At 44.9% G+C, this 12,074-nt stretch overlaps 1 protein-coding gene across 33 annotated transcripts in view; it reads left to right on the top strand.

Moving 5' to 3' along the window:
- Positions 1–12,074, top strand: part of svila (supervillin a) — a 64,098-nt gene that overhangs the window by 22,910 nt on the left and 29,114 nt on the right. For 26 of the 33 annotated variants that reach the window (XM_040167007.2, XM_040167008.2, XM_040167012.2 and 23 more), the window contains exons 1-6: positions 754–1,372; positions 5,144–5,207; positions 6,067–6,158; positions 7,490–7,553; positions 7,653–7,795; positions 7,877–8,588. In XM_040167007.2, coding sequence (XP_040022941.2) covers positions 1,315–1,372; positions 5,144–5,207; positions 6,067–6,158; positions 7,490–7,553; positions 7,653–7,795; positions 7,877–8,588 — 1,133 coding nt within the window. In that variant the 5' untranslated portion in view covers positions 754–1,314. Of the gene's footprint in view, positions 1–753; positions 1,373–5,143; positions 5,208–6,066; positions 6,159–7,489; positions 7,554–7,652; positions 7,796–7,876; positions 8,589–12,074 lie in introns of those variants that run through there. The other 7 variants (XM_078097012.1, XM_078097016.1, XM_078097022.1 and 4 more) reach the window with 2 other exon arrangements.

Below are 12,074 nucleotides of genomic sequence, written 5' to 3' on the forward strand. Positions count from 1 at the left end.
CCACCTCTGAAGGTTACACGCGCACCCACACACACGGCTCTAAAGTCAGCCGGGCTTTATGTCGACACACCTGTGTGGCCCTTTGACGGCGAGGACAGATTTAAGTAGTTTCTGAGGAACATTACGATGTGAAAAGGCCTGTCTGGTATGCTGTGATGACCTGGCAAGAAATGCACTGCTGTCCCCGCTTTTATTAGAATCGCATCACGCAATAGCGTCTCAGTATTTGTTTGGCTCGCCTCCCCTTGTCCTCCTCAGTACAACCATAAGCAGCCATTTTTTTTAATGCATAAAGGTGTCGAGTGCTTTTGTCTTTTACTCGCAGCACAATCGTACCAAGGGGTGCATCACTTTTGATGAGTGCGCTAAAAGGAGACTCGTGGGACTAATAATGAATCACACTAGCCGTCTCCCCACGGGCCTCTCTTCAGAAGAACAACCAGAAGAGCTTAGCGTTGTGATGCCATTACACCCAAGTGGACACAGCGCCGCCTCATTACTGTTTACACACACACTCTAGTCCTATTCCCTAGTCCCCATTCTTGCTCTTGCTCTCTGCTGTTCCCTTTTTATTTTGTCCCCGCTCAGTCTACTGGAATGTCTCATCTGGCTGAGAGGGTCATTTTAACTTTCTCCTCTTCACAAGCGCACTTTCTTTTTTTTTTTAAATTTCCACTCCCATCAACCCCGGCCTGTGCGCTCTCTTCTCTCCCCTCCTCCTCTGACGCTATGCACCGGTTTCTTTGGCATCCCGCTCTTGTGCTTGAGCCAAAGGGAAGGCAGCACTCTCCCTGGGACACTCCTAACCGCCTCTCTCTATCTCTCTCTCTGACCCACACACAAATATATATACCCCTCTTCTCTGCGTCTGCTAGGCTCAATCTGGAATACGCAAGGACTTCTTGCTCCAATCGGCAGTGGAGGGATGGGACCTAATTTGTTTGCCTCTGCTAATGAGCTTAGCCGGCACTGAGCAGCTTTCAGCCTCACGCTGGTAGTGCGCTGCTTAGGAGCTAGTTAGAGCAACGGGGGCGGGGGAGTGGATCTCAGAAGAGCTGCAGCTTCACTACTCCTCTGTTTACTACCTTTTACTTCCACTGACACTGCATTTGGGAGACCTCTCTCTCTCTCTCTCTCTCTCTCTCTCCCCCTCCCTCCTATAGGTCTAACTCTACCTGCCTCCCCTCTGTCTCTCCCTCTCTATCTGTCTCGGAGCACTGATAAACTGTTTTTGTAGCTGCATCACCTCCTAGGCAGCTGAACCTCTCTCTTTCTATCCCCTTCACTTCGGTCACCCCTGACTTTGATGCCAACATGTATCGGAACCCATGGATCTCGAATTACCTGACTCATGTCAAGTTTTGCAGCCAAGGTAAGCGCAGAGAGTGGGGCTCTGCAGCGTCTGTGCATGCGGAGCTCGGAATGAGCGCTTGGGGAGAGGGTTGCTCCGGCTCTGTGGATCTGGGCTCTGAGAAGTTGGCAGGCAACAAACTGCAGACTCCCTTCCTCTGTCCTTACTGTCCTGCCTTCTAGCCTGCCGTCCTTTGCACTGCAGCTGTAGCCTCCAAGGACACTACGTAGCAGAGATAAGGGACTCCACCAATGCTGGGGCTGTTGTAGGGAAGAAGCTATTTCTAGGCTTCACAGCCAGTCCGACTCCGATTTAGGAAAGAAGTTGCATGTATGATTGTATTCTTCGGCTTTATCACTGGGGCTGCATAATAGAACATCTCTAATATAAGATATTCAAGTTAAAGCAGCAATTTAGCTGAATGAACCAAGTGTCACTGCTATTGTAATTGTCATTGTAAAGTCTTGGTGTTAGCGTAGTCCCATTTTTATCACTTAGAAAGCTTGCCAGTCGCAGCATCCTGTTTGTAGGAGAGATCAGTGCTGAGTCATCTGGGCTCTCCACTGTTTGGAAGCATCAAGTTCGGCGTTTTGGCCCCCCGATATTCATTATTTTGCAGAGGCCTTCTTTGCATTTTTGAGGAGGGGTACAGACTCAATTTATGACTCAGTTTGCTTTCACTACCAGTCATTCAGAAGTTAGTCCTGTCCTTAAGCGTTACCCTGCATTTGCAGGTAAAAAAGACCCTCAAGTTCTATTTTACTCTAAATGGATCATAATTGAATGAATCAACGTCATGATGTATTGAAGACTTCAAACTATAGAAATTGCAACCCCAAACCACTGTTTACTAAGGTAATAGATGAAGTGAGAAATTGTCATATTCTCTAAGCATGGTTTTTCAATCAGTCAGACCATCATGACCGGTTGGTTGACTAAAGCAGCCCAAGACACTCAACCCAAACATTGCTCCTGTAGCTCTGACTATGGTGTGTGTGTGTGTGTGTGTGGATGATGTGAACGTTCTGTGTATGGTAGCTCCTGTCATGTGTGTGAATGACATGAATTGTTAAAGCGCTTTGAGTGGTCTGAAGACTAGGAAAGTGCTGTACAGTCTATTCACCATTCTCTCTAATAATTTAGAGTGAGATTTGAGATCTGGCCTCTAAAGCAGTCTGGGAATTCACTACAGGTGGTTCACAGTTTGAGACTTTTGATGAGCAGAGAGGCTGCTGTGCTTAGGAGCGTTTTTGGAGGATCTAGACGTGTCAGTATAGCGGTCATGTGATCTGTTTCCTCCCCTGAATGAACTGAGACAGAGCTGCTTGTTTGGCCAACCCATTGTCATTAGTGTTAAAGACGTAATTGGCTTATTGTCACATCCTTTGTTAAACCTTCTGTTTGCAGCCACTTCATCGCCTCATTTCTGATTCCCCATCTGTTTGTTTTTCTTTAATGCTTTGCTTCTTAAGCCTTCCTCCGTGAGGCTTTAGCTCAAAGGGGTCAAGGCCGAGTATGTGGGCAACTATTGGGGGGGATGGGAGGGTATTGTTTCTCCACAATCAGCACTTTAAATGACCAAGGCACTTGCAAATGCAAAGGTAGAAAAAAAATCTAAACCATACTTTGAGCTTTAATTTTCACACTGCCAATGCAGTGTGATGTAATGCAGACATGTTTTAACATCTCCTTCATAGCACGTCTTAATCCCAGGAATCTTAAGTTAATCGTGCGTTCTCAATTTAGACACATGCTCGGCCCCGATGCCACTTTAGGGACCACACTGGATGCTTTTTTGTGTGGATGACGTAGCAAGCGTTTGTTTGATTGGCAACCATATTATGGTCTTAGTCTTTTGCGCCCTCACCTCTTCTGATACCTTCCCATAAAAAGGCTGTATGACACCCCATTGAATTGTAAAACTTTTCTCATCCCCCTTGTTTTTTTAGTGTCACACGTTTTTTACAGCCATATCAACACGCGCAAGGTGTAGAGGAATTCCTGCCACGCTCCCTCCCGGCTATTACAGCCAATAGGTTTTCTGTAGATTACAACCAGCATCAAAGGGCCCGCCACATGTGTGATTGTTTTAGCGCTTTTTCAGTGGCCTGCGTCTGGAATGACGAATGCATTGAGGCTCTCAGAAGATGGGGGGAGGAAAGAGGGTGCCCATGATTACCCACGATTGCCCACAAGCCTTTACGAAAAGGGCATGTGATGTGTAAGAGAAATACAGGTCTGGGTTGTGGGAAACTGCATACGTCAGAAGTGACAAAGGCCCCAAGGGAAAAATACTTTGCTTTCATTCACACTAGCAGTTCATTAACCTTTACTGCAGCATCTGGTTTTGTTTCACACTCTAACTTAAAGGTATATTCTGGTATTTTTCAAATAATGTATTTGACTTTTATGACTATCGGCCTTGATAACATTGTGCTCGCCACCTGCTTTTATAGAGAACTGGCAAGCCAAGTCTTTTGAGTCCGGGCGAAGAGTATAAGCCTCCTGCAGGGTTTTGCAAGCTCTTTTACAGTACTGTAAACTAAAAGCATTTTTTTCTCCTGACCATCAGGGGACAACACAAGTAGTACATCAATTTATATTGATGTATAAAATGTCATCAACTTGTACTAAATTGTACCAATTTCAAAAGAATACACAAATAGCTCATAGTTATCATTGCTTGGGAGGAATAAGTTGTTTTCACCTCTCCCCCTGCCCCCTCCCAGCTGAAACAATACCAGACCCTCCCTGAGCATAAACACAAAGCACACCTCCCTCTCCAAATAAGCCCTCTCTTGTTTTGCTTAAGCGGAAGGGATTTAAAGCATCAACCCAAACATCCTTAATAAGGACGAACAGATCTGGAATGGGCGGCCTCTGGGGAGAGGTTAGGGGTTTTCTAGGTGGAGCAGTGGGGGAGTCAGGCGGCCTTGAGTTGAACTCGCAAGGGGTGGAAGTGAGACCACATGTTTGTCCTGAAATTACGCCGCTCTGGCCACTCTGAGGTCCAAGCGCAGCCAAAACTACATGTTTTGAGGTCTAAAGTCAATAACTGAAGCACACATTTCCCCAAGGGATGTTCTGCCATACTCAACTTACTCACAAGACTCTCATAACTAAAACCAGCTAATACCCTAATTTTTGTAATGAGATTTCTCTGTAGGCAGGTGGACTTTGGGCCCTTTTCCAATAAACAACTGAGGTGGACTGGACAATATGGTTCTCCGTCGCTCTTTGTGCTTTTCCACATCTGTATTCACGCCGGGTATGAAAGGGCCTCCCGGTGACATTGATGCACTTGGCCCCTCCCAGCCACGTCCCAATAGCACTGCAACCTTGACGAGTGGTCAGACTTTCTAGTGCTTTCGCTGTCTCAGTGACAAATTGCCCCTCTATCAAACCCTTGACGCTATGACCTCGTGCACCGCAGATAGGCCAATCCTCAAAAATGAGTCAGTGACTTTCTCTGGAAGTTATGTGTAAGGATGATATGGTGCTGTTTGGGGGTGGGGGACTTTTAACTACCCAGTTTGGTTATTATATATATATATATATATATATATATATAAAAAAATCTGCCCGCCATATATATATATATATGACGGCAGATTATTGTTTTCCAAATCACTTGTTTTCTCCGTGAAAGTCCACCTAATTAACCAGGGGACATTCGGACTGGTTCACCTTGTGTTTTAGCTTTTAATGAGCAGAGAGGAGGTCTTGCTGTTCAGAAAGAAAGCGAATGGGCGTTGGCGCATTAACTAAGGTACTCTTTTCTTCTCTCCGCAGGACTTGGGAGTGAGATCCCCAATAAACTGAGCAACCCCAGATTGCTGCAGAAGAGAGCTTTGAGGTAAGACATACTTAAATGTTATGTGTTACTTACCTGTACTTTAGGTGTTCTAAAATAGCATAATTTATCCTAGCCAGATGTTGTAAAAATGGTGTTCTTTCAGTGTGTCTCGGAACACATTGTGTGACAAATGCTTCTCTCAAAACAAGTAGTCACATATAATATTTGATATTCCACTTAAAACATTGCATTTTTTTGTTATTTAAAAATATAGAAACCACTTTCAGCCAAGTTGGCTGCAAACCATTTGGGGGTGCCTATAACACTGTGCCTGTAGGAATGAGATATTGGAAGATTTCAGTCATGAAAACCGATTCATCAGTGTGTTCACAACTCCGAGGTGCCTGGAACGGACCAGACCGCAAGTCATGTTTTCCCCCCAATTCTTGGCGGTTCCTCACATAAGTAATGCACTGCCAGTTCAGTCACAGCTGCATCATCACAATTTGGTTTTGAACCAAATCATAAATGTGTTTCTGGGAGAGTTATTTACAGCGTATGCATGCGTGCAAGGGGGTGACGAGACTAAAACATTTCAAATAAGATCAATATTTGGGGATTTGAGACTTGCAGGTCGGAATCCAAATGTATTATATGATGGGCTTGATATTTTTTGGAGCTTCATCTATAACTTGTTGGTTGATCGGCTAGATTTTTGAACGTCATTCAAACCTGTCCTGCTTCCAACAACGTCCTTTTGAAAGGTTTTGATGCACTGTTCTGATCAAGGTCAGATTTGTGAGTTGAGCCCCTCACAACTGCTCCCATTGCCGGTCTTTAAACAATGCCTGAACTTTTCCCACAGCTCAGTGCTGTTTCAATAACAAGTCAGTATTTTTCCTATTTCTCCACCCCTCAGCTTTCAGAAAGAATTCTCCCTTGATGAAAAAGAGGACCCGGCAAAAAGTACCAAGGATATAGATGTTAGCCTCTTGGCCAATCTCCCAAGAGGTGAGTACGGATTTGTTTTTATTTCTGCTTGCTTGCAAATCACCCTCACAAGGCCATGTTTTTTGAGAATTGCTGTTGTGCAACAGCAGCCTCTTTGTACGGTGGAGTCATGACAAGATTTGTCTTAAACCAGTTTTGCTACAAGCACAGTCCTCACACATTGTACAATACAAAACTCTACTTTTGACGGAACCCATTTACCCACAACAAAGAGAGATGGTCCTATCGTCACTTTTTACCAGTCATAATGTCAGCATTGAAAAAACAAAACCTTGGATATTGTAATTGTAAAGTTTTACAAATTTGGAGTTGGTTTCCTAAACTTGGTATTGTTTTGGCGTCAAACTTGTTACACCCAAAGGTCTCATCAAAGCTTTCTTTTTCTTAATATCAAAGACAAATGTACAATATATTTTGGTAACGTCAACAAGTTCTCAGTCTTAGCTGGTGCAGATGACATGCATCTCTGGATTAGCTGTAGCGTATTACCATTAATTAACGGGCGACTGTGGGTGAGTGGGGAGCACGGTCGTCCTCCAATCAGAGGGTTGTCGGTTCGATCCCAGGCCCGGCTAACCCGCATGCCGTTGTGTCCTTGGGCAAGGCACTTAACCCAACATTGCTCCTGTAGCTGCGACTACAGTGTGTGAATGGTAGTTACTGATGGCAGGTGTCACTGTGTGTGGTTCTCCTGTCATCAGTGTATGAATGGGTGAATGATGTCATGTAGTGTTAAAGCGCTTTGAGTGGTCAGAAGACTAGAAAAGCGCTATACAAGTACAGTCCATTTACCATTTACCATTAATGCCATGAGTAACTCCTCCCCAGGTACAATGAATTTAGCTCTAGTACACTCCGTAGAAATTGTTTTGCGCTGTAAACGGATGTACATCCACTTTAAGCTTCTCTAGTTAATAGTTATGGATCAGGACCCCCTTGTATTCATTTCAACTAGCTTAAGGAGTTTGTGGATCAAAGTAAGGAGGCTACAGCTATCATATGTCGTGAACGGCTCGTATTATTTTTGAATGAATATGAATTGGTTAATCATTCCAATTTGTCAGGTTTCTGCCATCTAAATTGAGAGCTGACTTAAAACTAAAATGATATGTGTGTTTTCATACATATACATTTTTCTTAAAAGGTATATAAAGTAAGTACATACACCCAACACAGTCTCTATTGGGAACATTGCAAACTATATCTGCAATCTGAATCCAACCTGTAAACAACTTTAGCAGTTTCATTTATTTTGTTTGGATGACACTAAAACTGACGTTTTCCTTATCATTGAGCCATAACAGTATTGTATCTATTCATTCTCTCTGTAGTTTCTGAATTGAGAAAACGATTCGAAGGCATCACAACAAGCACTAGTGACTGGGAAATGAACAGGTGAGAGTTTTGATGAGTATATAAAATGCTCGAAAGAGTTTCTGATAAGGACAATGTTGTGATAATAACATGTCTGAGTTTGACTACTTGTGCGTGCAGAAAGGAGCGTATCGCTCGGCGGTTGGAGGGCATCGATGGTGAGGTGCATCCGTCTCTGCTGCCGAGTTTGGTGGCCAACCGGCTTCTGGAGGAGGACACACCCCGATACACGAGGGCCTCGGATCCCTGTGAGCCCTTTGGTGGTGAGACAAGTGCCACGCCTTGACCCGCCTATGTGTGTTTCTATGGCAATAGCTGACTTGTGTTCTCTTTGCTCCTCCTAGTTACAGTCCAGCGGTATGGCATGGATGGATTTGAATGCCCAGAGATGCAGGTGGCGGCTCCAGAGCGACAGGCCAGAGCTCTCTGCAGACCTGACCCTCAGTCCTCCGTCCCCATGGAGCCCGCCTGCACTTCGGCTTCCACCACCGGCGGCCCTAAGCCTGAGTCAAAGGCTGAACGAATCGCCCGCTACAAGGCAGAGAGGCGCAGACAGCTGGCAGAGCGCTATGGCATCTCTTTAGATCAGGAGCCGGACTTGGGACAACCCCCGCGCTCCACTCGTACCCGGAAGGAATTGGAAGGCTCAGAGAGGCGAATCCGAGGGGAGTCGGTGGGGAAAGACGGGCAGGACATCGCCCATCGTTCTTACACCGGCAGCTTGGGCGCCAACTCTCGGGCCCCACTGCACGGCCACTCGGACCCAGGTCAAGGGATGGGTCGGACCAGGGCGGACTCCTTTACAGAGAGGGAGAGGCTGATGAATCTAGAGAATCAACGCAGAGCTGCTCCGCCCGAGCCTCCGTCCTCTTACATGGACGGGCCATCGTTGTCCTCGCCCGCCAGGGTTCCTGCCAAGGACTACTTCGTCACAGTGATGCAACCTAGTTCACCCAAGCTAAGCAGGCACCTCTCCCTGTCCTCACCTAAGCACGGGGCGTCTCCTGGTGACCTGTTCATCGAGCAGCAGGCCCACAACATCCTCAGCAGACAGGGGTGAGTCCTCTGATCGCCTTTTTTTCATATCCAAAACGCTTCTTTTCACTGTTTCACTTTTTATGAAAATAGGTGTTCTGTATTTGATAGAGCCCTTCTCCGGCCAGAACGCAGCATTTAAATCCACACAGGCAGGGTTCAATGGTTTCAACAAGGAGCCAGCAAAGTTAAATAGACTGTGACAGACTTATCGGTCATTACATTACGTGTCATTTAGCTAACGCTTTTATCCAAAGCGACTAACAATAAGTGCATTTCAGCCATAAAGATACAAACTCAGGAGAACAAGAGACAAGAAAGTGCAATTTAATCAAATAAGCCAATTTACAATTTGCCATAGATAAGTGCCATTATAAGTACAATTTAAGTGCTATAATTTGTTAGTGTTTTGAAGAGGAAGTCTGAAGAGGTTTGTCTTTAGTTTGCGGAGGAAGATGAACAAGCAGTTTTGCAGATATGCGGGTTGGGATGTAGGGTTTGTACGTGCCAATGTTTTGAACTGGATGCGGGTATCCACCAGTAGCCAGTGAAGAGAGCGGAGGAGTGGAGTAGTGTGGGAGAATTTTGGAAGATTAAAGATCAGTCGAGCTGCTGTATTCTGGATGTGCTGCAGAGGTCGAATGGCGGTGGCAGGGAGACCTGCCAGGAGGGAGTTGCAGTAGTCGAGGCGTGAGATGACAAGAGCCTGAATCAGTACCTGGGCAGCCTTCTCAGTGAGAAGAGGACGTAATTCTCCTGATGTTGTAGAGCGTGTATCTACAGGATTGTGTTGTCGCAGTAACGTTGGGAGTCAGGGAGAGTGAAAAATGTCACGCCGAGGTTCTTAGCAGTCAAAGTGGGCGTTAACACGGAGTTGCCAGAGTTAACCGCCAAGTCCTGTCGACTGAGTCCCTCCTCTGCATCTCTGTCCCGCTTATCCATACGTGTCCACGGTTTTCCTGTCATGGCAGGACTATGGTTTCACACCAGGTCAGGCAGCCTGAGTCCATTGGGTTTCCACAACATACCAGGCTGTAGACTGATAAAAATATTTGTCCTTCTCCGAGATTAAGCTGGGACTATGCATAGCGAAGAGGAGCAATTGTTTTTCTTGAGTATTGGTTACCAGTTCCAGTGCTCACTGAATCAGGCAATCATTAAATACATGACATGCAGGTTTATTTTTATAGCTTTGGCTTTTCCCAACAGACCAGCACTCGTTTAATGACGTCTATCTTTTAAAGCACTAGTGTTTTAATTTACAGCAGAGGGATGCATTGCTGCTGCAGGGGATACGTGCTAAGGAGTGTTTTGGTAGTGACTACTACTGCTGTTAAAGATATTATCAGCCCACTCATCACCTGCGATGTAACAACCAGCTGGCCCAGCCCAGCTCTTGACCAGTTTTGACCCTTCAGTCTGTCGTGCTAATGAAGGACATTATCTAGATGAAGATTATTATAATCATCAACACACACAGACTATATGAGGCTATTCCCTATCCCATTGCTTCCTCTCGCTGCTCCTAAATCCCTCTCTGGTTTGAAAACGTGTGTCTGTGTGTCTGTGGTGTACTGTTTTGTCAATCACGTAATGAACTTTAGATCATTCGGCACTTTGAAGACTGTCCTTTTTTCCCCGGCCACAGTTAAACTGGTGTTTTAATTGTCAATTTGAACAATTCCTTCTGGTGGTGTCTGTACACTTTTTGTGTAGTTTCAGAAGAAACCATTCACGGTCGTTTAATCTTTATGGCAATTCTTCCTGAACCAAGTTGTAGAAAACAGAGATCCACCTGGACACTCTTTTGATAAAGGGCCCCTTTCATAACTATTTCATTTTTCATTTCAAGACTAAACCAAAATAACAGGTTAAAAACATCCATATGAACACCGTCTAAACCAAACGGCCAAACCTTGCTCTGACAAATAGAGGATGTGTTGGTTTGAACTGAACCACAAAAGGACATTTTGTTCCTTTTATTTCATCAGTTACAGGAAGGTTCTGGCAGGCTCTAGAGTCTGCAAAGCCAAACAATGGAATAAAACAAAAGCAGCTGGCTTAATGCCTTAGAAGAGGTGTTCTACATAAGGGACGAGGTTTAGCAATCAAAGTACATGTAGGTGTCACCCATATGATGATGATGATGACGACAGTCAGGAATCAGGAAACATTTATTGCCAAAATATGTCAGACACACAAGGAATTTGACTTGGCGGTTGGTGCGTGACAGTATGACAATAGATGACAAGACAGCAGTGCAAGTAATAAAATAAAATGCTATGGGTTAGTAGAATAAGGCTATGGGTTAGTTTAAAATAAAAGAATAAAGTTAAAGTTAAAAATATTAACAAAATAAAGTGCACTAGCGAACAGGAACTGACAAAAGTGACCAGTGAAAATTGACAAGTGAAAGTGACGTGTGCAGAATGAAAGTAAGTGACCGGTGGAATGTCAGAGTTAGTCAGTCAGAGCCCGACTGCCGACGGGAAGAAACTGCTCGTGTGGCGGGAGGTCTTATGGCGCGTTTCCACCGAGCGGTACGGTACGGGTCAGGTCGGTACCCTTTTATTTGTGTCTCCACTGCCAAAAGTTGAGAATGGTACCAAAAATCCGAACCATACCGTACCACTTTTTGGGTACCCTTCCGTTGGGGTAGCTGGCACAGTTGTTTGGTACTAAAGGGTGGAGCTAGACCCACCAGATGTCGTGGTGCAGCCACCTGTAGACGGACCCACTGGAGATTAGTCCAATGAGGGTGGTGTCATCAGCAAACTTCAGGAGGTTGACGGACTGGTGACTGGAGGTGCAGCTATTGTTGTACAGGGAGAAGAGCAGAGGGGAGAGAACGCAGCCTTCGGGGGAACCGGTGCTGATGGTCCGGGAGACATGTTTCCCCAGCTTCACGTGAAGAAGCAATGCCTTGTAGTGTTCAATAATGCCTTTGTTGCCATGTGAAACCAAAACTAATTGGATTGAACACATATAATGTTACAAACGTCGACTTCTTGACTTGAATTACTTGCTGGGGTCCAAGTTAAGTACTCAGTTCCTGAGACCCAAGTGGACCCTCGCAGACCTCCGCAATAGGCATGTTACTACTCAATTTAACTACACTACTATCGGATATACATTTTTTTCATTGTTCTTATTCTTCTGTTTTGGACGTGAATTCCGGTCGTTGTAGTATTAGAAGTATTTTTATTTTTTCTCTAAAGAGCTGCTTCAATTACACCAGACCCGGGCATTATACATGAGGGCATTAGGCCTTAAATTACATGCATACACAGGTGCCCCCCTGATATAATGTATTTAATGGTAGGGGAAACGCTGGTGTACATCACACACAGAAAAGCTGCCTTGCTTTTTTTGTTTTTCTTGTCAATTTGCAGATTAGTGCAGGTGTAACTTTCTGGACAAAACATAAACCTCTTCACTGAAGTCAAAGGTAAAGCTGTGTGCTTTGTTTGGAGAGAAAAAATCGCAGTGTTTAAGGATTACAATTTT

This window comes from Gasterosteus aculeatus, chromosome 21 (assembly GCF_964276395.1).
Source record: "Gasterosteus aculeatus chromosome 21, fGasAcu3.hap1.1, whole genome shotgun sequence".
Classification (NCBI taxonomy): domain Eukaryota; kingdom Metazoa; phylum Chordata; class Actinopteri; order Perciformes; family Gasterosteidae; genus Gasterosteus; species Gasterosteus aculeatus.